Source organism: Sesamum indicum, linkage group LG11 (genome assembly GCF_000512975.1).
Source record: "Sesamum indicum cultivar Zhongzhi No. 13 linkage group LG11, S_indicum_v1.0, whole genome shotgun sequence".
Lineage (NCBI taxonomy): Eukaryota > Viridiplantae > Streptophyta > Magnoliopsida > Lamiales > Pedaliaceae > Sesamum > Sesamum indicum.
Window position 1 is genome coordinate 12,502,738 of NC_026155.1, and position 25,427 is coordinate 12,528,164.

General features: G+C 35.9%; 1 protein-coding gene across 1 annotated transcript; it reads left to right on the top strand.

Annotated features, from left to right (window-relative positions):
• Positions 1,146 to 18,958, top strand: LOC105174176 (rab3 GTPase-activating protein catalytic subunit). The gene is made up of 23 exons (XM_011096185.2): positions 1,146 to 1,462; positions 3,526 to 3,639; positions 3,763 to 3,806; positions 3,896 to 3,959; positions 4,993 to 5,107; positions 5,188 to 5,255; positions 5,492 to 5,589; positions 6,920 to 7,091; positions 7,629 to 7,848; positions 8,291 to 8,417; positions 11,380 to 11,489; positions 11,628 to 11,720; positions 12,174 to 12,305; positions 12,426 to 12,559; positions 13,320 to 13,406; positions 13,481 to 13,551; positions 14,670 to 14,745; positions 14,863 to 14,934; positions 15,570 to 15,609; positions 16,778 to 17,055; positions 17,861 to 18,038; positions 18,122 to 18,333; positions 18,591 to 18,958. Exons 2-23 carry the CDS (start codon positions 3,580 to 3,582, stop codon positions 18,801 to 18,803), a joined length of 2,664 nt encoding a protein of 887 aa, XP_011094487.1. The 5' UTR covers positions 1,146 to 1,462; positions 3,526 to 3,579; the 3' UTR covers positions 18,804 to 18,958.

Sequence of the window (25,427 nt, forward strand, 5' to 3'; positions counted from 1 at the left end):
GGGAGTGGTGTGGCAACTCCAGCTTAGTAGATCATGTATGTCTGTTGGCTCCTGACAAAAGATTTCTGTTTGTTTCCATGACATGACATAGCTAAGGTAGTATAGGAGGCTTTTTGTGAGGGGAAAAGCTGACAAAGTATCTGATTTGGAAGCAGTTAAGGTAGGCCTTTCGATCTATACTGTTTCTATTCTTATGTGCATGAAAAACACCCTGTGTCAGGGTTTTGCTTCTTGCCGAAGCATTATTGATTGTTTTTTTTAGTTGGGAAGTTACTGTGCTTTTATTGTTATGTGTATTTGTACCCCTTGTGTTATGCTTCTTGTTTTTTTTAGTTGGGAGGTTGCATGTACGAATGATCCTCCACAGGATCATCCAAAGAGAGAAAGTACGAATTTCCACAGCAACGCCACACAGATGTTCATGGAACCAGATTAAGAGAAAATTCAGGACAGAACCTGAGAAGAGTGCCTAAAAATATACCTTGAGCAAAGACAATGCTCCAGTCCTTGCATCCATAATGTTATCGACTTCTGAAACATTGAGAAGCTGATAGATGAATGAATTGCAACCATGAAGATAGCAACAACTACTCTAAAACTCAACAAAGAAAACTTCATAAGATTATTGGAGTTAAGTTTGGAAGGTTTTGTGAACATCTAATGGGATTATACGCTATAAGATACCAAAGGTAGTATCATTGTCAAAGAATCTAAAAGTGCAGTGGGTTAAAGACTAGAAAGGCTTATCAAGAATCAATATACACTTCATTGAAAATGGATACTTGGAAGGAAGTAGAAAAGAAAAGGTTAGAAAATACGCACAAGCTCTCTCTTTAATTAAGAAATATTTGTGCAGTAATGAATACATATCTATTGATTTAGCAAGTATTTCTTTCAAAATGGAATAGCAATAGAAATAGTTGTTCTTATATTCTTTGTAAAAATGTGCGTGTAGTTAGATGAAAAATTAAATATAAAAGGACAAAAAAGAAGATATATAAAAAAGGTAATCTCCCTTAATATTTAGTATAAATTAGTGTCAAAATTCGGATGCAGTATGAATTTTACTCATTTAATTTTATCATATTGGATTGTAAAAATAAATAAAAAAACGTCCATTAAGTAACACGGGTTTTTTTCTTTTGATAAGAAGTAACACGGATTTGATTAACTCAAACGCATAGTTTGAAATAGTAATTGTAGCAATCTCTTGAAGAATTAATGTTTGTTTACTTAAATTAAATCTCATTTTGAAATCCATTAAATTCGATCTCCTACGATCCTAATCACAACGATCATTCAAAGTGAGAAGATAGACAAACCAAGCGATTGCAAGGCTTAGATTGAAGGTAAATGAAAATCTACTAATGGGACCTTTTCTACTTGAATCGAGTAGGAGAAGGTGCAAATAAATGGAAATTCCTCCGGTTCTCCCTCCGGCGATTGCGAAGATTCCGGTGAGGTACAAAGTGATCTACGGTATTAAACTTTTCCTTAATTCGATGATAGCCATGAATTTTTGACATTGTTGATCCAACGCTCTAATTGATGTGCTGTGATTTCACTTCATTTATCTTTTAGTAATTTTCTTTTCTGGGATTAACTTTCATTGGTATTGGGATTGAATGCTGTTTGATGCAGTAGGACGTAAGATTTGGAAGAAATTCGTATTTTCATTATGTTTTTGAGGAGAAAAGTTGTATAGAGGGTTGCAGGAACAGGAGATTGAGGGTTTTGATAACTAACCTGTGTTCAGCCTGGGGATATGCTTTCAGTTGAATTGGGGAAATGCTTTCAGACGTTTCAGATTCTAAGCTTTTTGATTGAATTCATCCTCCTCAAATTAGTGTTTCATTAGGGAAAAAAAAAGGAAAAGAACCAGAATTGATGATCTATCTAAGAAACGTCTTTCTGGAGTGAAAACATGAGAAATATTAGGAATCACGAAGGCCACTTGTCACCGTTGTTAGTTTTCTTTGATGAATGGGTACTGCCGAAAAAGACAACCAACCAAAACAGAAATAATACAAGACATTGTGTATATGATGGTGGCGTCTTTTAAGTGTTTGGTGTATGGCTGGGCCACTAAACCCATCTCTAGTGTACTTCCTCCAAAAGTCATCATTTAGCAAATATTACTAACACTTTTAAAGAGTATAATTATAAGTTGTATCCGAGCTTACTAATTATCTTGCTAGCAGATTAGCTAATCCACGTTTTCATACGTGCACAAAGTAAAGCACCCTCATGTCAAATGGAAAGTCAGAACTTGATTCAAGCTAGAGAATCTATTCAGTGCTCTTTGGGAAAAGTCAGATACCTCTAGGTTCTTTGCTAGCAGAAAGTTAAATTACTGTAATGGAAAGACAGAAGTTTATTGCTTTTCTTCGTGTAAACCATGAATCAATTTTGTCCTTGCATCATTGCAAAGAGATGCATGGAGGAAAAGGTGACATAGCAAAGACGTGATGAGTGCCATTAAACTTACTTGATTCACCATGCATTGCGTCTAAAAAATATGCTCCTGTTTAAAGAGCTATAACTACGGCTTTTCAGACCCATGTATTTCAACCTAATCTAACTAATAACAGATGAAGTTATGGCATAAACCACAACTTCCTTTTTAACGATACCAGATTTTTTTTTTCTTTCTTTTCTTTTATAATTTCTCACATGTGTTTAATCAGGGGTGCATCTGGGACCACTGTTTTAGGGTGTCCAAGTTGTTATAACTAGTGAAAAAAAATCTAGAATGCTCAAAGGAAAAGTAAAACTTAAAATATACTTAGATACTCATTAACTAGGTTGTAGGGCCTTTTGCATAGTCTTTTGTTTAAGGCGATAAATCTACTGCTAAATACAACAAAAATGAAATAGTTGGAAAACAGTAGCCAAGAGACATTATTGTAATGAAGAGTAACACTTCGAGAGGGTAGTAAGGGATGCCTCCAGTATTGTCAGTAATTTCCGGTTGCATTTATTCTTAAATACATGTAACTTGTAACTGTTATCTTCTACTTTAACAAACTAAATAAAGGGTATATCGAAGTGAACATATCCAATGTTTAGTTAATCAAACCTTCAAATATAAAATTCATATCGCAGGCTTACTTCTTCTTCTGCTAACCGATTCAACCTCTGATCAAAAGATATAGGTTGGTTATAGTTCATCTCTTCAACAAGTTTAGTACAAAGCATATTGACCACATCTGCTCAATCAAGAGAAGAACCTATGGGTTGTTTTCTGGGAATTTCTGTACAAACAATTAGGGTATCTTGACATGTAGGCTTATATGAATATAGAAAAATTGCACTTCCAGTTTTGGCAGGAAAAAGGCAAACAGCTTCCTGGACTGTATTAAATCATTCCTTTTAAAGTCACTTTAGCCCCAGTTTTGATCTTTTGGGCATTGTCAAAATCCAACAATAGATTTCTGATGTTTCTTTTCTTTGAAAAATTCATTTTTAGTAATACTAAACAATCACTATAACCCAAAAGCTCTAATAATCACTTTGTCTTGGCAGTTGAAAAATTCAGAGATCTCATTGGTGAGACTTTTGCAATTAGTTTCTTTACGAATGGCATATAATAGCAACTCAAAAAGCAATCTGGACGATGATGATAATGAAGAAGAGGAGGTATCACATAGAACTTTTGCCTTTGGACTTTGTTGCTCATCATATTCTGTTTGAGTGTCAACACACAATCTGATTTGTGCTCTTTCTCATTTTCCTTTCCCCTCTAATTTTTCTTTTTTGCAGTTTGAACATTTTGATGATTTTACAGTGGCCTCCTCATGGGAGAGGTTCAATAGTCCACTTTGGGTACATTTTATTAGGTGATATAACTCAAAAGATGAGGACATCACTTGATAATTCTGTTGCCAATTGTTAGGTTCATTTCCGAAATAGAAGCTGTGTGTCGGCATTGGGTGGCTGATGGACCAAAGAATTTATTGGTAAAGCCATTTTATTGCTTAATTGATTTATAGTATAGTTGGTGCTTTTATGACGGAACTTCTGTGGATTTACATCATTTAACCAATTCAGCTTATAGTCTTATAACCCTGTTGTATTTGATAATCATGATCTATGTCATTTTAAATTTGAGAAGGATGACCTTTCTATTTTAATTTCAGCTACTCAATGCTATATGTGTCTCTGCTAAGGCTCAGGTATCCATGGTAGATAGCCCACACTTGGCAAGGCTACATCACCTAGGCCTCCCTTTTGAGGCATAAAATTTCATCTCTTTTGGTGCCTGCACACTGCCTATTGTTGAAACTTGAACCCAAATTCAGATAGTGGTGTGGGTCAAACTTCTAATATATTTTTGTAGCCCTTTTTATTAAATGTCGTCAGACTTTTTCTTAATTATATTATCACAACTCAGTCTTTGTTATGTAGTGGACATAAAAATCCTAGCTGGCAGAGCCTCGTTTTATATATCATTGTCTTCATGATTAGGTTTCTATGAACCGAAAATAACCATTGCAATGCCAACCTAAAGAATACCAATTTTTGTGCAGTGATTTCATGACAAACATGATGCTGCAGTTGATGGGGGTGGAGGTGGACATGCCTGTTAATATTTGGCAGCCATCGCCTCAAATGTAGACTGGAAAGAGCTGTTATTATTGGAAACTTAACCTTGCCAAATTCTTGAATATAGTTCCATTGCCCACCTACAATTTCTCCATTTTTCTTTTGTCTTCTATTTCTTGCCCTTGTTTTTTCAACCTTGATCATGATCCTTGGAGAAATATGTAAGTTGGTTGTACCATAGTGATACTCAGGGACGAATATTTGTTCGGGATTCTTTGTCGGCAACATGCGACTATAGATATTTAGGTTCTCCGCTTTGGAATAACCAGAAGTGGTTTTGTTTTTGCGCGCAGTATTTTTATTGAGAAATTAATTTGCGTTTGATCATGCCAGATATTTAGTTAGGCTCTAGCTTGAAGCTTCATCTCATGTTCTATTTGGTCACAGGCAAAGGATGCAGTTCAAATGGATCTTCTCTTGGTTTTGCACAAGGTCAAGTCTGAGTTCAAGTATGCTATGAAAAGCTATTGCATGGAGTACTATTTTGAAAAAAGTAGCAATGGTACTGTCAATGGTGCTGCATAACTTAACAAGATTACTTTCTCTAGCTTCCTATCTTAGTTATAATTCTCATTAGCTCAGGTGAAGCGGGTGATTGGAATAAGCTATCTCATGATCTGCAACTCTCTTTCGGGGTGAAGGACTTTTTGGTCTCTCTCTCTCTCTCTCACACACACACACAAAAGAAAAAAAAAGGAAAAAAAACACACACACATGCACTCTCTCTCTCTCTCTCTATATATATATATATGTGTGTGTGTGTGTGTGCGCATGTGTGTATAACTATATATATATATGTTGTGTGTGTGAATCTGATGATCTTTCTGTTCAGATATTTCTTCATGTTTGTCACTTATCTACTCTTATTTTTTTTGCAAACACTTAGGTGATTGCACCACTAAGTGCAAGCGGAGTAGTTCTTGATGCACCAGAGGCTAGCAAACTTTTGAGTGCAGTTGCCATTGCTTTATCCAACTGTTCATGGTATGGCTAGTGTTATTTTGTAACTCCTTTGATTTCTTCCAATTTTTTCCCGTTCCAATTTCTTGATTTGATTATTTATGCTATAGCTTTAAGATCATGCCTTAGGAGTAGTAGGATTGAGCACAAGGATATTTGTGGTTTAGTTTGCAAAAGGAAAAATAAATTGGGGTAAAAACCAGTTGGCCAACTTATTGTTCTTGTTATGAGGCAGATAAGCTAGCTTTCAGAGAAACCCATGATCTGTTGTGGTCCCAGTGACATGGTAGAGCTCTGCTTTGTGGTTTAACTCCAGAAACATCTTGATTTACTAAGTTTGACAGTGTGGCATGATTTCGCTGATTTGTGTCTCTGCATTTCATTGGTTAAATTGCGGAAGATTATGGGTAAAACTAGGTTAAGAAAGAATATTTCCGCATCAGTTGCACCAAACAACATCCGTAGGATTTATACAACTTTTGAATCTGTTCTGTGTGGAAAATGTCATAAAGTATACATATATCTGTTGAAATCTGACATAGCAATAATGCCAACAGAACTCTGAAGATTATTAAAGCTGTCACATAATCAAGCATCACGTGGTTAGTCATGTATGTCTGTCTGTGTACATCAAAGTGCACAGCAATTGCGTATAAACTAGATGACTGCAAGTCTTTGCATCATTCCCCTTTCCCATGTAGAAAGCAGAATATGATGGAGCAAACGACAAACATAAAAGTGAACACAAACAAGGTTTTGTCTTGATTTATCCTTCAGTAATTAATGGTTTTGTTTTTGTCCACTTGCTTTTAAGAACGAACTCTTCAATAACACTAAAAATGGGAGTAAAACCAATGAAATGTCAAATAGGATTGGATCATGAAGTTTCATTGATAATAACCTACATAAACGTATATACAATCACGGATATGCCGATATGATATCCGATAAAATTCCGATGTTACCCCTATCTTCAACTATGTGATGATGCTCTTTGAAACTCCAAATTTTTGTGGGAACTGGTTAGGTTTCTAAGAAAATGGTGGCACTGAGACAATTTTGCTCCTCTGAAGTTAAATGTTGAAGTCTTTGGAACATTTAAATTAGTTATTAGTATGAAATAAGAGACTTTTAGCTCTAGGCTTCAGTTAGCAGAATCTGAAGTTCACACCGGGTACAGAATGTCTCAAAATGTATGCTCTTTGTTGGTCTCAAAAGTTTCTTTTTCTTGCTTTTGTTTCTGTTGATTTGAATTTTGATATAGGTTACTGCTTGTTATGCATAACTAGATTCAGTTTCTTCCTTTAAGTAAGTGCATCTATCAATTCATCTCTTTTGTGCTTGTCCATTGCAGCAACTGGCCTGCATTTGTTCCAGTTCATTATGCCTCTCATAAAGCCTATATTGGTATTCAAAACATGGGAACAGCTTTTACTAGAAGATTTGAAGCTGATTACATTGGTAGCCAGGTTCCAGTAAAGCTTATGCATATGGAAGGATTGTATGAGCTGTTTGTTTCTAAATTTGTATGTTCTACACATTCGCAGTTTCAATTCTAATTTGCATGTTCTTTTCATTCCCAGTGTCAAAGAACACCCTTGTGCAGTTAGAATATGATTGTTTCTCACTTACCAAATTGAGTATTTTGTTATATTCTGAGGCTTTAAAGTTAGGAATTCATGTTACATGACTATGCTTTTTTGTTGCATTCAGATGTCTTGTTTATAGTTTTGCACCTTTTAGTTCTCCTTCAGCTTTTAGCTACTGAGGAATTCATTTCTGTGCTAATGAGCGCTTGCATTGGCATTTGGTCTCTTACGTAATGGTTTAGGTTTATGTGATACTTTTTACTCAATATTGTCTTGTTATGAACTGATCTACAATCTGATAGCAACTGTGTGCATATGCATAGGTTTTTCATCATTAAGCTTGAACCCAATGCTTGTTATGGCTGAAAGACTAACATTTCCCATTGCATTTCTCAATCTTAATAATTTTGTTATGTAATTTTAGAGATTTCTATTAACTGATGTGGTATTCCATCTTTTCAAACATTACCAAAGGCCTATGCTGCAGTGGACTTATCAATGAAGTTCAAAGTCCACTTCAAGACGAAGTTGACCTACAGGACCCTTACCTATGAAGATGAGGACGAAGTAGAAGGAGCTGATGCTGACATTTCTGTGACTGGTGAAATTTTTGAGACTGAAGCCACTGGCAGAATGCAATGGGATGATGATTGTCCCTGGAGTGAGTGGTACTCCGCAGAGGATCCAGTCAAAGGTAAATATGCTGCTTCTTATAATAGCATTGATTTTTTCTTTTTTTTTGTATGTCGCTTATGACCAGGATGGGAAATCACAATGGAGAAAATAGTGTTTTCTAGATTCTCTGCTTTTGTTTAGTAACTAGACTATGGAAGATCATACCATTCCTAATTTTACCAGACTAAATGGGATAACAAACTTGATCCTGGGATCTTGTAGATTTGCACCTTTTCTTTTCTGACATTGGGAAAAGTGAGGAAACTATCTTTGTGAATTGTGAATATGTATGACACCTTGACAGGGAGCATATTGACACAATTGCGTCCCTGACAAAACTTTTTACTGTTTGGTGATGCTTTTCTGGAGTAATAGCAGCATTATCTTAGTTTCCTGAATTTCTTAAATATCACTCAGGTCCTGCAATAGTTTTCTCACATTTATTAAGTTACCTTATGCAGGATTTGAGTTGCTTGCTATATGGTCTGAGAGAGTAGCTGAAAGTTCTCTGGATATGGCTGAATTAGAAAATGCCTCACCTATGGAAGCTGATAGTTGGTTCTTGTATCCAAGTCTTCCACAAAATCTGTAAGAATTCTGTTACTTTGAATGTGCATGAAATGTTCATTCTCCATGTGCATGAAATGTTTTATATGTTCCCATCAAAATGTATCTAGTTTTGGCGTCTGCATTGAAGTCCTTGTGAAGTAGGATGGTGCATGACATGCAATACTAATCAAGAAGAGTTGTGTATGGAGATTACAAGGGACTTTTAGTAGAATTAACTATATGTAGATAGCAGCGGATTTGTTTTCATATCTTAGTTGCTCTTTTCCTCCATTTGAATAGTTAAGACTGGAAACCAACAGTTTTTCACTGTTTCAAACCTAAAGTTCACTTTTGAGAGTCTGTGATGCTAATCCTTATTGTTAGAATATTTAGGATTTGTGAATATCTTTTGTTATTTGTTTTGGATAGGTATCTTTGATTGTTATCCACTGAGGGCCTCCTTTACTTTTATGGATGGGATTAAAGGAGGTTAGATATGTTGGGATATTTGTTAAGATGATAATTTAATAGTTTATTTACTTTGTATGAATTACTGAATGATTATTGTGTGGTAATTTTATGTTGCATTTATTATTATAGTTGTTATAAGAGATAAGATTTGAAATTAGACAAAAACATCAATGTTACATAGTACTATCACAAAATATAAAATAATATTTTTCAATATAAATAATATATCTCATTACAATATTATAAATGTAAAAATAATAAAATAATAACAAATATATATCTAAATTGACAAATTATTATAATTTTTTAGCATCAAAAGAAATTTTTATTTTTAAAATTAATGTATTTATCTCTAATTTAAAATTTATAATAAATACTTATTAAAATTAATAAAGTAAAAATAATTTTTAATTTATAAGTTTTTGGAAATTAAAATTAATTAGTTAATCGTAATTCATTATTTTTATTATACTAAATTATTATAAATAATTCTGAAAAGGAAAAGTTTTTACTGGCACCTCTGTGCATTGTCTTCTTCCATGTGAAAAATTGCAATGCCCCTCGCCGCTTGCTTCTCTTCCCACCGTCCTCACTTTCCTCGCCCCTTTTCAGCCTGCCTCTCCGCCTCCGCCAGCACACCCTCATCTCCCTCGTCTCCCTCCTCGATCCCTCTCTCGTCTTCAACACCGCCGCCGCACACCCCCTGCCATCTTCCTCCACCCAACACCGCTGCCCTTCCTCTCTATCTTCCTCCACAAAACAGCCCTACATCTTATATATATATATATATTTTATATCTATATCATTTTCCCTTACAGAAAAATTAGGGCAAATCGGTGCTTGAAATGAAGACAATAATGACCTATTTATTTCAATACAAACTGTTTCACTTGGAGCAAATGACTCAAATTCTTGCTTGGCCATCTTTGAAGCAGGAGCATTCTTGAGAAAACTCCTATAGTAGAGAGAAACACTCTGACATTCTTTAATAACTATGTCTTCACCCCCGCCGCCGCACCCCCCCTGCCATCTTCCTCCACCCAACACCGCTGCCCTTCCTCTCTATCTTCCTCCACAAAACAGCCCTACATCTTATATATATATATATATTTTATATCTATATCATTTTCCCTTACAGAAAAATTAGGGCAAATCGGTGCTTGAAATGAAGACAATAATGACCTATTTATTTCAATACAAACTGTTTCACTTGGAGCAAATGACTCAAATTCTTGCTTGGCCATCTTTGAAGCAGGAGCATTCTTGAGAAAACTCCTATAGTAGAGAGAAACACTCTGACATTCTTTAATAACTATGCCGGGTTGTTGGGTTATTTTAACTAGAGAGAGGGGCAAATGAGTGACTAATTGTACTGTTCTGAGTTCATTATTGGTACACAAAAATTAATACCAACTCGATGGGTAATGGGAAAACATAATAACACTATCAACATTGGGATGACAATCCTGCCACAATTCAAATTAGTACTAGGCCCAAGATGCTATTAATGGGATGGGCAAATTGAAAGTAAATGAAATATAGAACATGACTAGGCACGATATCATATTTAATACCAACAAGTAAAGGAGGCCTAAGTTGTAGTTATCTTAATTCCACCACTATATACAGAGGTGGAATGATTAGTAATATACACAACATTCTCTTTTCTTTTCTTACTTTCTACATGTCTTACACTTTTCATGATCAGTCAATATGTTGTTTCACCCGCCTGTTCAAATATTTGAATTTTCTGGTGAAGACATTAAATGGACCTCATCTACAAGAATCCTTCTGGTGATGTTTATCGTTGTCCACAACCCTTCCATTGATGCAAACCAGGCTTCCATGTAGACTCCAATACTGGGTTTGTTGTGTTTCACTCTCTGGCTTTCCCATTAATATTCTTCCAAATTGTTTTCAAACAAAGGCCCTTGTGGAAATAAAAATCCAAATTATTTGGAGTTGGCCCAAACATTTTCCTTTTATGAGTCTCTTCTCTGATTCGAGCTCGCCATGGGCCTATAATTATTGTTTTTGTCCCACTAATTGATGATATTAGATATATTCCTATCCCTTCAGATAGTAAACACGCAATATAGCGGAACTGCATACCAAGGTTGCATATATAGCCATGCTATTACTCTATATATCATGCACTTTTATCTGCTCCGCAAGTTATTCTCTCCTCTTCTCTTTTGCTGTGTAGCTGAGAAACATACCCCTATTTTCTCTCTACTGAACATCCTCTAGAGTCTAGAAACCTGTGAGCTGTTTCCTTCTGCAAACAGATAACTGAACTGTTGCTTTAAAACATCACGGCATGGAAGAACATAAATGCTGGAAATGTTGGTGCTGTAATATTTGGATCAATTTTCATGGGAAAATATTTCTAGCTTGTGTTCTCCAATCAGTTAATGTTGTTTTGAAGGAAGTAGTAGTCTAAAAATAATGGTCTTCAATTTATGGACATTGTAGTGATCTGCTCCTTGTTTGGGAAGTGATAAAATAACGTCTATTAATCCATGTTTAGCAGTGATATTTCTGATGGAAACACAATTGGATTTGCATCACAGTTGCGCCTTTTGGTTAAGGCATTGGAGATGTCACTAGAGGCTCAATATATGGAAGATTTTCTGTCAGGTTTAAAATCTTATATGTGTAATTGATGAATTAAATGAGAATTGTTTAATGCTGCACTGTAGTTTATATTTTGCTCTTTTTCTTATATCATAGTTTTCAATGATTTTGACTATTTCATTCTTTCTCTTAATTGAGCAGTTGAAAAGTCAGCTTCTGAAAATCTGAGCTCTTCAGCAGTCGTACCTCCGCCAACAGTTCTTGATCGCGTCCTAAAAGATCTTTTCCATGAGGGTAGCAAATTGTCTCTTCCTTCAGTTGCCACATCATGTTTTAATCTCATAAAAGACAAGAGCCCTTGTCTGCCTTATGCTTGTGACATTACTGGTGTCTGTTACTTCTCAAAATCCACATAGTGGATTGTTGCTGCTTCTCAAGCATGATATTGCTGTTTTATTTCTTCTAACAATCTAAATTGTTAGTCCAAATGTAAATGAATTTGTATTCTGCTTGCAAGCATGCACAAAGGAAGGCAGAAAGTTTAGGAGGTTAGGACAGCATTCATGTTGTATTATATTCATAATTATGTTGTATTTGCTATAAACTTCAACTGTCTATTTAGATTATAAGTCATTGTTCAGGATTACAATGTATTAAGAGGATTTGTTAATTGCATGATGTGGAGGTTTTGGTTGTAGATGCATGGTGACAATTTGTTGCTTTAGTTAATTTCTTTTCTTCCTGCAGTTACAGAAGCTCAAGTGGGTTCCTCTCTGGATGAAAATAAAAGTTCTCGAGCTATTAAAGGCTCTCCACTTGACTCACTCTTCGGACAGTTCTGTTTACATGCTCTTTGGTTTGGCAACTGCAATATACGTGGTATTTTTCTTGGTTATGAGCTTATGAAGTGACTACCCTCACATGCAGACCTTTTTTTTTTATTTTTTCCCCCTATCTTTTTATGCTTATCTCACCTTTATTATTTTGTTGTTTGATTAGCCATCGCTGTGCTCTGGATAGAGTTTGTGCGGGAGGTTCGTTGGTGTTGGGAAGAATCACATGCATTGCCAAGAATGTCATCAGACGGAGCAATCGATTTGTCGACCTGTTTGATTAATCAGAAACTGCACATGGTTGGTTTTCCTGTACTGTCTATCCATCTGGATCTGTATGCATCCCCTGCGCTGGACTGTCTAGCATTTTGCTATACAACAAATTGTACTGTTGTCGAGTTATACATTCTATGTGTGACTTTGAACAATTTTAAATTGACGGCTGTTGATCCACTTTCCTTCACACGTAGCTTCCTTAATAAAATTGATAATTGATATGGCATGTACCCTAAGCTGAAAAATTATGAAGCTCAAGATTCAAATTGGTAAAACTGCTTCAGATTACCTAAGGGAATCTTCAGTAACTTCTCTTCCAGTGATATCTTGTTGTCAACTCATATCATGGTCTTTTTCTTTCTTACATAAAGTTTTACACTTGTATTTTTGGCATAAATTAATGCAATGAAAACCAGGAAAAATATACAATTATGAATGTGTCTGCAATAAAAAGATTTCTATATGTGAGGTCATATATGTACTATTGTATATAATCAGACTTCCAGAGTTCGGATTCATCATTACTGATGACCCATATGATATGTGTATCAATGATGCTTTGCAACATATTTCTGCAGCAAGGACCTTGAGTAGGTTTCAGTTTATGATCTGGTTGGTTATTCCATAATGTCTTTGGAGTCGGATAGATTCTCATGTTATGAGGATTGCTCTCTCTTCTCCGTTTCTCTTTAAAGAACAAAAACGTGTTCCTATTTCAGTTTTATGTATATAACTAAAATCCTTTGGTGAAAACCATTTGACTGATCCTTTATACTGTTCTCAGCTTGCTATATGCATCAATAAAAAGAGTCTTCAGGGTAAAGGGCATGATATTGGCAGACATGATGATTCTGCTACTGCTGATTTACAGGTAGTCTATTTTGAAGTTCCTTGTGATAGTTGTATTAAATTTGTTAACCTGTAGATATCTGTATTTGACTGCAGCAAAATATGCAGATTCAAACAAAGTTTTCAGCTTCTCTTGGTGCTTGTGAAGGGTTCGGTAACAATGACAGGTGAAAAGCAAGAGCTAATTCTAATATTAATCAGTTCAAGCTAGTCTTTTCCTCACTTTAGAGACGGCACCAAACAAATAGCTTGATCTATTCTTTCTGATGATATTTACTTTACTGCACTAATAATTCAAGAATCTCTAAATAATTGCTATGTATTATCTATTTAACTCCCAGTGGTTGAAGTCTATTTAATCATTTAATAATTGAAGTTGGATATAGTGCCATTTTCTAACTTTACATACAGGCATTCTATATAGATGATAAATTTTGTTAATATGATGCTATGCTCATTGATTAATTGGTGTCCACACTATCAACTCTCTCTGATTGAAATAAGGAGTACAAAACTCAGTCTTCAAGCACACATCCACATTGCCTGGCACTTCTTGAACAACGACTTGTTGACTAAGGGCTTCTATCTATTGCTTGGCCATCCGCTTCATCTCTTGTCTTTCCAATTTTAAATCTATTTTTGTTGTGTGTGCTTCATCTCAGAAATCAGAACCATGTAATATTTGCTAAATTTTAACAGTTTTTTAGCAACATTGTCACTTGCTAGTAGTATTATCAGTTGCAACAGAATCGATGCAAAAGATGCAGAATATAATTGATTTTAGAAAAAATGAAAAAGAAAAAGATAAAAGAGGAAGGAAAAAGGAAAATGGTAAGCAATAAAACAGATGGATCTAATACACCATTATTGGATGTGATGTATGGCTTGGGTTTCTGCACTGGACAGTTGAGTCTGATTAATTGGTTCTAGGGGACATTGGATTCAATATGTGTCACATTTTAGTGTATCAGAGGTCAGTGACTATTGTTAAGGCATGCTATTGGTAAATATTTATTGAAATTTGAGTACTACAGATTATGAGGATGCAAGTCCTTATGCTGCGACATGCTGAGACTTGCTATAATGTTGTAATACTTGTGCTTTCGATAGGAGTAGTGGATGCTAGATACTTGCCAACTTGGTCTACTCGGGAATAGGAATTTGAGTCCTATTCATCCTAGTGGTTAACCAAATTGCTTGTTTGGTTCTGCAATGTAATTTGTACTTATTCCTAGATATTGTTGTATTTCTGCTTCTTTTAGTTTGAGCTTCTTCAAATTGTCAGGAAGAGCTCATCCCGGGTTGCAGGGTCTATGATGCTTTTGAAATCATACAATATTATACAAGCTCCAATTACCCAGGTCAACTGCTAAGCTAGCTATCTTTGGCATCTTCCCTTTCCCTTCTTGCACCATGCACTATTTTGCGTCAAACAACACTTAAGTGAATAATGTGCCGTTCATCTCTTACTACCATAGGATCCTCCTCCTATGACGGAAGACATGCATGAAGAACGACTTCAAGCTGCTGAAGCATTGGGTGATTCATTTGTAAGATTAAACCATTGCAGTATTCAATCTTTTCCTCCTGAAAGATTATTGTTGGCCTGTTCTTTTAGAAACTTTTGCCTGCCTCATCAATGGGAACTGCTTTATGTAATAAAAATGCTGGCATGTTCTAAGTTGAAATTGATAAGATTTTAACACAGTGGTTACATTTTTATTCTTGGTGAAAGGTGTTAACAAGCATCTTATGTCAAGTATTTATCATTCACCATGTTAGCCAAGACCGTGTTTGCATTTAAGGGATAGTTTGGGATTTCGAGTCTATAATAGCAAATCCATTAAGTTTGTTCGGATAATTTGAGTTATTTACGATTCAAATAACAATTTTGAGTTACTTTTTCAAGTATCTTGAGGGATTTAAAATTCGCCTAGTTTCTTTAGTCATTTGAAGTCCTGGAACTCCAAATTCTTGCTTCATATAAGATCCTTCCTTTCAAAAATTCAAGTTATGTAAGTGTTTAGATCATTGGGTATTCATTGAGATAGTAACTTCATTGCTGGTTGAAGTTTAAGAAGCCACTTTCAACTTCTTTCGTGTTTAGCAGTAAGAAGTACAAGCTTGTGAAGACCACTGACTCATTAACTGTTAACTAACGAGTATTGTCCCCATTTTGTTGCAGAGCTTCTCTGCTCAACTTGAAAAGGATATTCTGGCATCAGGTTAGGTTCTTCATGCGAGGGCTTTTTATTTCATACTGCTACTAGCTTTTTTTTTCCTCTATAACTAGTTTCTCGTCATGTTTTGTGTGCATAATGACCTTCTCTCTTTCAGCAGAATCAACAATATACTCTTTTGAATAATGAAGATGAAAGATTATTTTAGCATCTGAGTATTAGTTTTTATGATATGCAAAATTCTTTGAAAAGTTAGTACGTTTGAGGTTGTAAGAAATTAAGGACTCGAAGTCATAATGCTGTCACGGTTGCTTCTTTTGGCAATAAGCCTGATTTCCTGATTTAAGGATGCCTCACCCCTTTGCAATGTTAATATGGTGCTAAGAATTAGTGAGCAATCATGTTTATCCATATCTTGTTGTACTTAATTCATTCTTGACCATTCTTAAATTTCTTTCTTTCACTAGAATGATTTTTAAAGTGATTATTATTCATCGACCATCTAGACAATTTTAAGACCTACTCACATAAATGATAATCAACTTCCACTAATTAAAAGTTCGAATAATCAGATTTTATTTTGTTCGAGTCCGATCATATTTTATCAGTAATTTAGTAATGTAGTTTTGTGATTTTTTCAAGGGAAACATGTTGGAACTGCCTTGTGCATTTTTAAGAAACTTCATTGTTTGATTCTATGTGATTGTGAAAATTGGGGAACTTTGGTTTCTTGAACCAATTCCCAAAAAGAAAAAGAAAGCAAGAAATAAAATGATTGGGTCCAAAATTCTGGACATTTTAGGTACACCCAAGTATGTCAGGGTCTGAGAGTCCAGTGGTTTTTCTATTGGATAGGGGTAGCATAGGGTACCAAAATACCATTGTTGGTATATATTATGTGCCACATGATACGTAGCCATTGACATGCATAAAATTGATTGCATTCTAATACAAATTTATGTTTTATGGAAAGTTAACAATCTCTAATATGCATCATCCATGACTGCATTGTGTAGTTTCTACTTTCATTTGTCAATGTGATTTAGTTTCAAAAAGCAAACACGCAGGGACACCCAATCATCTTTTATGAATTTTTGCCAATATGATATTTTGACCTTTCCTGTTTATTGTTAGAACTTTTCTAGTAAAGTATGTCTTCTCCATCTGCTGAGTATTTTAACTGAGGAAAGACTGTGTCTCAATATGACTACAGACATGTCTGCATTCAAGGCAGCTAATCCGGATGCTGTTTTTGAAGATTTTATCCGATGGCATTCACCAAAAGATTGGGAAAGTGATTGCAGTGAGAAGCTTGAAGAGTCTCGAACTTATTCAGAGGAAGAGTCCGCATACGAGTGGCCTCCTCGAGGAAGACTTTCAGAGAGAATGTCTGATATTGGGAACTCATGGAGAAAGATTTGGAATGAAGCTCTGCCTTTGCCAGCTTCTGAACAAAAGCCACTCCTAGATCCAAACAGAGAAGGAGAAAAGGTATTCATCTTTTTCTTGTTTTTGTAGCTATTTCTCTTCTTGTATTAGTCTAGTGGTTGATCTAGTTCTTTTGCAGTTTCACTTTGGTTGATCTAGAAATAAATACTTACATCATGTGTCTAATTCAGTTGGTGGTCTTTCACATTGATTACCATTAGTGGTTTCTCCTTCCTGCAAATAAGGATTATAATATACCATAAGGTTCTGTGAAAGTAGCACATTGATTGGCTTAAGAGCTTTTAATTTAGGCAAATCTTGCAAGTGGTGTGCTGATTTCAAGCAGACTTTTCAAGTACACAGCGAACTCGTAAAGAAGCTATCAGCAATGGCTTGGCAGAATAACATATCCTCAGATTTGAATAACGAATAATAAGCATAAGATTGAACATGAAAGTCAATAGAACACCACAAGTGATGCAGACTGGTGGTTCATACTAAGGAAAAAGTAGATGATTAAAATTTCAGGAAGAGCAGCATAGAAGAAAACGATTTCATGTTAAGTCATTTTGGATTTTAAAATCATATATGAGAAATGCAGACTAGACTTCATGGAAACTTCCTATAATGTAAGTGGAAAAACTTCCCTGGGTAGAATTTGATGTGTTCTTTGAACAAGGAAATCTATGCAAACTTGCTTTACTTGTTTGGGCGTTCTCCTTATATTGCCATTGTGCCTGTTTGTATGAGTTGACACATTAAAGAAACATGTTTAAGGCATGTAGCTATGTTTTGGACATCGTCTCTACATTGTTCTTTTATTACTATCCTTTGGTCAGCTTTTAATTGTTATGTCATCGGGAGTTAGGTTCTTCACTATTTGGAGACGCTGAGACCACATCAGCTGCTGTCACAAATGGTATCTACTGCCTTCAGAGCAGCAGCTGACATTCTTAATCAAACATCATTTGGTGGGTTAAAGCAGATGACCACAAAAATGGGACAATTATACATCACTATGGCATCTATCCTGAAATATATGCAATGTATGTCGTTTGGTACATTTCACTTTTTAGTTTATTTTGTTGAAGCACTTTTAAGCACTCACAAATGGTTTGTTCGATGACAGCATATAATACGACTAGTGATTCAGAGGTCATCGAAGACCTCAGCCGGCTTTGTGTTACTTTTGAACACATTGAGAAGTTAATACTACTGGCAGCATCCCTTCATTGCAAATTCTTGCAATCACCCCACCTCGTAGAAGCAATTTTCAGTGACTACTATGACTACTATCTGCAGGAAATGGGAACGGGCTCTTCCCAAGGTGATAAGAGAAAGGTAAAATTCTGTATGTGCCAATGTTTCTCTTCGATTGTATTTATCTTAAATTTCATTGATCAAGTAGCAATTTTTAACATCTCATACAACTTTTGGTAAAGCAATGTCAAAAAGCACGAATTATTAGTGCTATGGTTGTTTTGTTTTAAGACAAGTACACCAAAGCTCCCCCTTTTTTGTTTGCAAAGTTAATGTACGTAAGTTCTTGTCTTTTGTATTCATCTTCATTCTTAATCTTGTTATTTTACATGTGCCAGGAGTTTGACAAACCGCAAGAAATACAGTCGCAAGATAGAAAGGTAATTGCTGGCATGTTCACTCCGCCAACTGCTGCACAATCATGGAGGAAAGTTAAGAGCATGGGAAATCTCCTCAACGGCCATGAACCGGTCTCCAGGGAGTTAATATTTTCTAAACATGATCGAGCGAATGGAAGCTATTTTGATTCCTCTACTCCTAAGTTTTGTTAACAAGAGATAGAAACTTACAGAATGTATGTATCTCAAACTTCAAATGACCTCAGAGTAGCTCTTTCAGTTGCCTCATGCGATTGATTTTCGCGTAAATTATAAATTCACTGAATTTTCTTATTATCTTATGGAAATATCTCTTATCAATTTTTCTATATACTTATTTCCAATTTCTTTCTTTGGTTATGTGTGGGATTGGTTCTGTATAGCATGAATATAATTACTCTCAAACATTACAGCACTTAAGGAGATGATTGGTCAACATTGCTTGTATGGGAAAATGAATTTAGGTCTAGAAGTGTTCGATGATTTGAAGTAATATCATTTTTGCAATATTTAAGTGCACAAGAAAGTTGTAAAACTGTAACTTTGGGTTAATTCAATACCATACCACCAATAGGCTTGTCAATGGGTAGGGTATTAGCCTATTCATATTAAAAACATAACTTTCATACCCATACTATCCTACCAAATGGGTAAGAAACCCTACTCTATTCTAGATCCATGAAATTAAATAAGTGGGTATGGATAGAGTCTAATACGCTAAAATACTCATGGGTATGCGTAATGGTTTAATACCCTAAAATACTCATGGGTACCGATATAGTCTAATGCCCAAAGAACGATTCACCTCTAATCTACAAGATACCAAAACCCTCTCCTGTCAGTTCGTCCACAAAGTTGCTTTGATACCATAACAAAACGTGGGTTCTGATAAAATGATGTAATTGACTTGCACACTTCGGGCAGCTCCTACTATACAACATCATTTTGACAACTTCAGCTAAATGGAGTCACTCTAACATTTCAAAAGCACGCACTCCAGAAAAGAATAAACTTTCATCAAACAGTGATTGCTACCACCAATCACATCTTCGTAGTTATGATTCACTAATTATTCTTTATGAGCATCACAAAAAAATTCTAACACCTCCTCCTACTAGCTTCATATATGCCTTTTGTGTGTTCATCTATCACTATTTAATGCAAGTGGCAAGATCTCACAAGAGAAGCCCACAAAATCAAAGTAGTAAAGCAATATATACTTTTTGTTTCATTGTAAGTACTGCAAAAGAAAATTAATTTGAAGTACTAACAATGGAGCAACAGGAATATTCTTATAAGGACCCAAGGGTATTGAGATAGAGATCGCGATAAGGCTGTCCTTCCCAGTATGAAGCTCTCATTCAAAGATCGCAAACAGCATGGGAAGGAGGGGTGAAACAGCTAGATGTGTACACAGACTCCCAACTGGTCACAATGCAAGTACAAGGATCTTATGAGACCAAAGAATGGTCCATGACGCAATATCTGAAGAAGGTTAAGGAAATGATGAAGAAATTTGATAAGTGTCAACTACATCAGATTCTGAGGGACGAGAATGTGAGAGCAAATGCTTTATCTAAATTCGGAGCCATGGTATCATGAGTAAAAGAAAACAAGATTGCAGTGGTGATTAAGACAACCCCAATGATTGAGGAAAGCGCAATCAATATAGTTGAAGAAATGGGATCGTGGAAGACACCCCTTGTGCAATATTTGAAAAATGGGATCCTACCAGACAACCCCATTGCTGCAGGAAGAACATAATTCAAAGCAAACAGATTTACGTTGTTGGGGGAAGAACTGTATAAAAGGACACTTAAGTAATACTAATCAAATACTTAGATTATGAAAGGGCTCAGTACGTGATGAGGGAGATACGTGGAGCGAGCTATGAAAACCACTCAGGAGGACAATCTTTGGCACAAAAAATTCTGAGGCAGTGTTACTTTTGGCCCACCGTAGTCGAAGATGCGAAGGACTAATAAGTGCGAGAGTTGTCAAAAATTTGCAGGACTGTTACACGCGCCAGCGACCCCACTTAAAGCCGTAAGATCGCATGTCCTTTCGATCAGTGGGGAATCAATATTGTACGACCATTTTCTCAAGCAGCAACACCAAGGAAGTTCTTGTCGTGTTTGTCAAATACTTCTCAAAATGGGTGGGGGCAAAAGCACTGACAAGGATCTCTGAGAAAGAGGTGATAAATTTCATTTGGAAATGTATTATTTGCAGGTTTGACATACCCCCAGAGTGTTAATCTCAGAGAACGGAGCACAATTTCAAGGGAAGAAGATCACGGCCTGGTGCAAGGAGCTCACAATCCAGCAAAATTATACTGTGGTCGGGAACCCCCAAGCGAACGGGCAGGTTGAGGTCACAAATAGGATCCTACTTCAGCACTTAAAGAAAAGACTAGAAGGGGCAAAAGGATCTTGGGTTGAAAAATTGCCGAGAGTGCTATGGGTTCACAGACCCACTCCAAGGCTCGCGACTGGAGAGACCCCGTTCTTTCTGGTTTACGAAACTGAGGCGATCATACCAGCGGAGATCGAGGAAGAAACAGTGAGGGTACGCCAATATGATCCACAAGATAATACATAAGGGAGATCTTTCAACCTTAGCGTCTTCGAAGAAACTAGGTATCGCTCGTATGCAAAAATACTGCGATACAAGAGTCTCATAACGAAGGGCTATAATAGAAGGGTGAAGCCCAAGATTTTTTAAGTTGGCGACCTTGTCTTGAAAAAGGTCGAGGTATCTAGGCATGTGGGGAAACTCGATCCAGCCTGGCAAGGTCCCTACAAGGTTGTGGAGGTAAAAAAGAAGGGGACTTACGCCCTTCAAAATATGGAAGGGAAAGACCTACCCAGGCCATGGAACATTCACAATTTGAAAAAATTTTATGCATAAAGCAAAAGGCAGGATGAGTCTGAAAGAGAAAGTGTAGAGTTTCGCACCCTAAGAAAGGTTTGTTTTTTGTTTGTGAAACCTTGCGACCCAGGAAAAACTTTGAGTTTGACACAATGTCTGGAACAGACTAATGAATTGTAGACGACCTAAAAAAGGTCATGTAAATTTGATGATTGAAGCTTGAAAAAGGCTCTCTTTTGTAAAAACGTCTGAGACTGACCTCAATCTTCCTAATTGCTCTTTATAAATAAACCTAAGAAAGGTTATTCTTTATTTAAGTAAATTTTGTTGCTTGTAAGGGGTCTTACCTACTATTCCATTATGCATTGCGATCTGAAAAAGATAATTTTTATCAATGGAGTTATCGCAATCTGAAAAAGATAATTCTTATCAAAGGTGCTGTTCCGATCTGAGAAAGATTATCTTTATCAAGATATTATTACAATCTGAGAAAGATCATCTTTATCCAAGATATCATTACGATTTGAGAAAAATCATCTTTATTCAACGAACTATTATGATCTGGGAAAGATCATCTTTATTCAAGATACTATTACAATCTAAGAAAGATCATCTTTATTCAAGGAATTGTTACAGGCTGAGAAAAGATCAACCTTATTCAAGGCATTATTGCGATCCAAGAAAGATTATCCTTATTAATCAAGGTATTAGTGCGAGCTAAAAAGAGATCAACTTTTATGAAAATTTAAAAGATTTGAAGGATTTTAAGGCAAAATATTTTGTCATTCATGATAGTCAATTCATATAGAAAAGCGACCTATTGAGAGTTTGTCAAAGTCATGTACAAAAATCAGATCGCACATACATCTACTCAAACAAAATGTTACAGAGAAGATGCCTATGCGATCTAAGAAATTGAATGCATCTATTCTGATAAAGTTAATCCTCCTTTGTCTCCTGGTCCATCTCTTCGAGCAGATAAACAAATTCATCCTCGGTTGCAGGGGTTTCAGGGTCATAGGGTAAGGCCCAAGTTGCCATCTAAAGCATGGTTGAGTTGGGCACGATCAAACCCTTCAACGTACCCGTTAAGCTTCTGAATCTGTGATTGACACTTCTCGAAGCCCATGATCATGAAGTCTGCAGCCTTGGTCTCCACTGCATCATTGAAAGCAGGAGTCTTCATGAAGTCTCGAGCTCCATGCAGACGAGCTTGGGTGAGGGCATCTTTGTATTCACTCGACTGCAGGAAGGTCAGGCGACTTTCTTCTATTCCAGCCTCGCTACCAACCATGAAGGCCTCTTGCTTGCCCGCTTCCAAATCCATCTGATGATCTCTTTTAGCAGCAGACGTGGCCTTCTGAAATTTCTGAGTAATATCTGCCAACTTCTGCTCTAGCTGAGATCGCAGCTTTGAGCTCAGCAATCTTGGCATGACCCTGCACCTTTACATGATTCCACATCTAGCATTGTAATGAGAGATTGTGGCCAAAAGCGATCACCTGCAAAACAACTAAGTTAGATAACTAAAGAAAATATGATCAAGTATAAGGGATCGAAATTTACCTGCTCTATATTATGGGCGAAGTGTTCCTCTACCCGAGTATGTGAGGTCTGGGCTAGGACCACTTTATCGTGTTCCATGCAGGAGGCCCTATGCAACTCCCAAGAGTCTTGGCTTGCCCTTGTTCAAAAGACACTGCTAGAGGTGGAGATCGCCCAGTTGGGGATCAACTTGTCCCCTGTCATCTCATTCGCCCTGCTGTTAGGGGATCGCAGTCCTTTCCTGGCCTGCTGCCAAACTTCTTCTTGAAATCGCAGCTTGTCGTGGTTTTGGGCCTCATTAGCTCGATCTGCTGCCTCACGAGCTTCTTGTCTCTTCTGCCAGCTCGATTTGGACGAGTGGGAGCTTTTACTTTGGCTTTTACTCCTGCTCCTACTCTTGCGCTTCCCCTTATCTCTCTTCCCCTTCCTATTGTTGCTCGGGCCAACAGGGGCATCTACTATTTCAACCTGAGTGTCAGGCGATTGTTCCTCAAAGACCACAATAGAGGTGCTTTCTCTAGGAAAATAACGATCAAAGTCATTTCCGACGCTATGTTTTTAGATGAAGTTTTTTCCTTGGAAAACCATCAAAACTTGTAAGTTTTTTATCAAGTTGTCAGAAAGTCCTTCGCTATGAAGCCTTTTTTCCTTTTAGATCTCTTTATATACTCCATAAATCATATTTTTAAATCAAGTCGGTAAAGGAAATATTTGAGTTTATTTGGAATGTAATCTCAAATTCATAACTGGTTCCCATAAGAGTTGTTGGCCCAATGGCGCCTAAACGACCCATATGGAAGAAAAGATTATGAAAGCCGAGAGAACCTCAATGATCGGCTTAGGCAGGAGGCCACACCTTCGTGGACACCAAGTGGCGGTTCACATAAGATTACTACTGCCACATTATATTGGTACGAATAAAGCTTCAGTTGTCTAAATTTAGCACACATGGCAACCAAATAGCACAAGTTGGAAGGCATTTTTATCCCAAAGGCAACCACTTGCTTGAAGATCAAGGAATCCCACCCGTGACAATAACCCTCCTCAATCAAAACTCGAATATTGTGGGATTCTGTCCCATCCCTTGATCCAAGGGGCTGCCGAAAAATAGCTAAACCCCTCTTTCAAAATTTGTAACTTTTTGCACTCGATTACACGAAATCACACTTTGCTTTATTTTAGTACGTTATTTTTTAACTTGAATGTCAGAATACTAACGTTTATTTTGCAGGCTCAAGTTCTTAGAACTTGCAAACAAAGGCGGAAAGAATCTCAAGTTAGACTTTTGAATCATCGAGCCTTTTTGCTCACATCAATCACTTTTTATTCTTTCATTGTATTTATATATATTTGAATTTGTTTATCTACTCCTTTGGATAACATCCGAACTGTTATGAACCCTTTAGCAAGATTTACGCAGTTGTTCGAGAAAATATAGAAAGAAAAAATAGTTGCAAAACATAAAATTTATGCAGTTGTTCAAAAAACTCTCCAGCGTCCATAATCGTTGAACTTGAATATAACGTCAGTTCAGATTCCACTCATATACAATTAATATCATACTTGATCTATGCATTATTGAAGGATTTATCTCCTGTCTTATGGATATTTACTTTATAGACAAACTCATTCACATGCATAAATAAAATATCACATCCAGCTATAATTATGACCAGATCTTTTACAGAAATGCACCTCATCCTTTATAGTAACATAACAAATTAATTTGGGGAAACAAAAATACAACAAGGGGAACAAATATGCCCTATATTTGGATTTGTGTTTTGGCTCATTTTTTAGATGGGTCGAAATCAAATCCATATTTGGTTTAGTATTTTCCACACTTTAATTAAGTGTGTATATATTTTGCTTGGGTTTTGAGCCGAAGTAAAATATTTTTAGCTGTTTTTTTTTTAAAATAATTTTTTTCCTTTCTTTTTTTTTTTAAAAAAATCCATTCCACACCAAAGCAAATGAGATTTATTTGTTTTTTTTAAAAATTATTTGTATTGTATGTATTATATATTATTTAATACATAATGTATGTCAAATCTAATCAATAATTACTACTAAAAAAATAATTATTTGAATTTTATATATTATGGTTTTTCAGTCCATGAAGTCTAACAAAATCATTTTGGAGACAATACTACAATGTATTTAATTATGCATTAAATTTGTAATTATTATTTAAAATGTAAAAAAAAAATCCTCAACAAAGAATATTGCTTAACATAAATATATATACTATATTTCACTAACAAACAAAATACTAAATACATACATAGTTATATTAACAAATACATATATTCAAAAACATGATTTGACAATGAACAATAACTCCTGTCTCCCAAATCCCAACATCAAAACTACACCACTTAT

Excerpts from the sequence above, each read along its gene's own strand:
- LOC105174176 (XM_011096185.2), top strand. The coding sequence starts at position 3,580 with ATGGCATATAATAGCAACTCAAAAAGCAATCTGGACGATGATGATAAT. Across the intron at positions 3,640-3,762 it reads ATGATAATGAAGAAGAGGAG|TTTGAACATTTTGATGATTT; the intron begins GTATCACATAGA and ends TCTTTTTTGCAG. Across the intron at positions 18,334-18,590 it reads CCCAAGGTGATAAGAGAAAG|GAGTTTGACAAACCGCAAGA; the intron begins GTAAAATTCTGT and ends TACATGTGCCAG.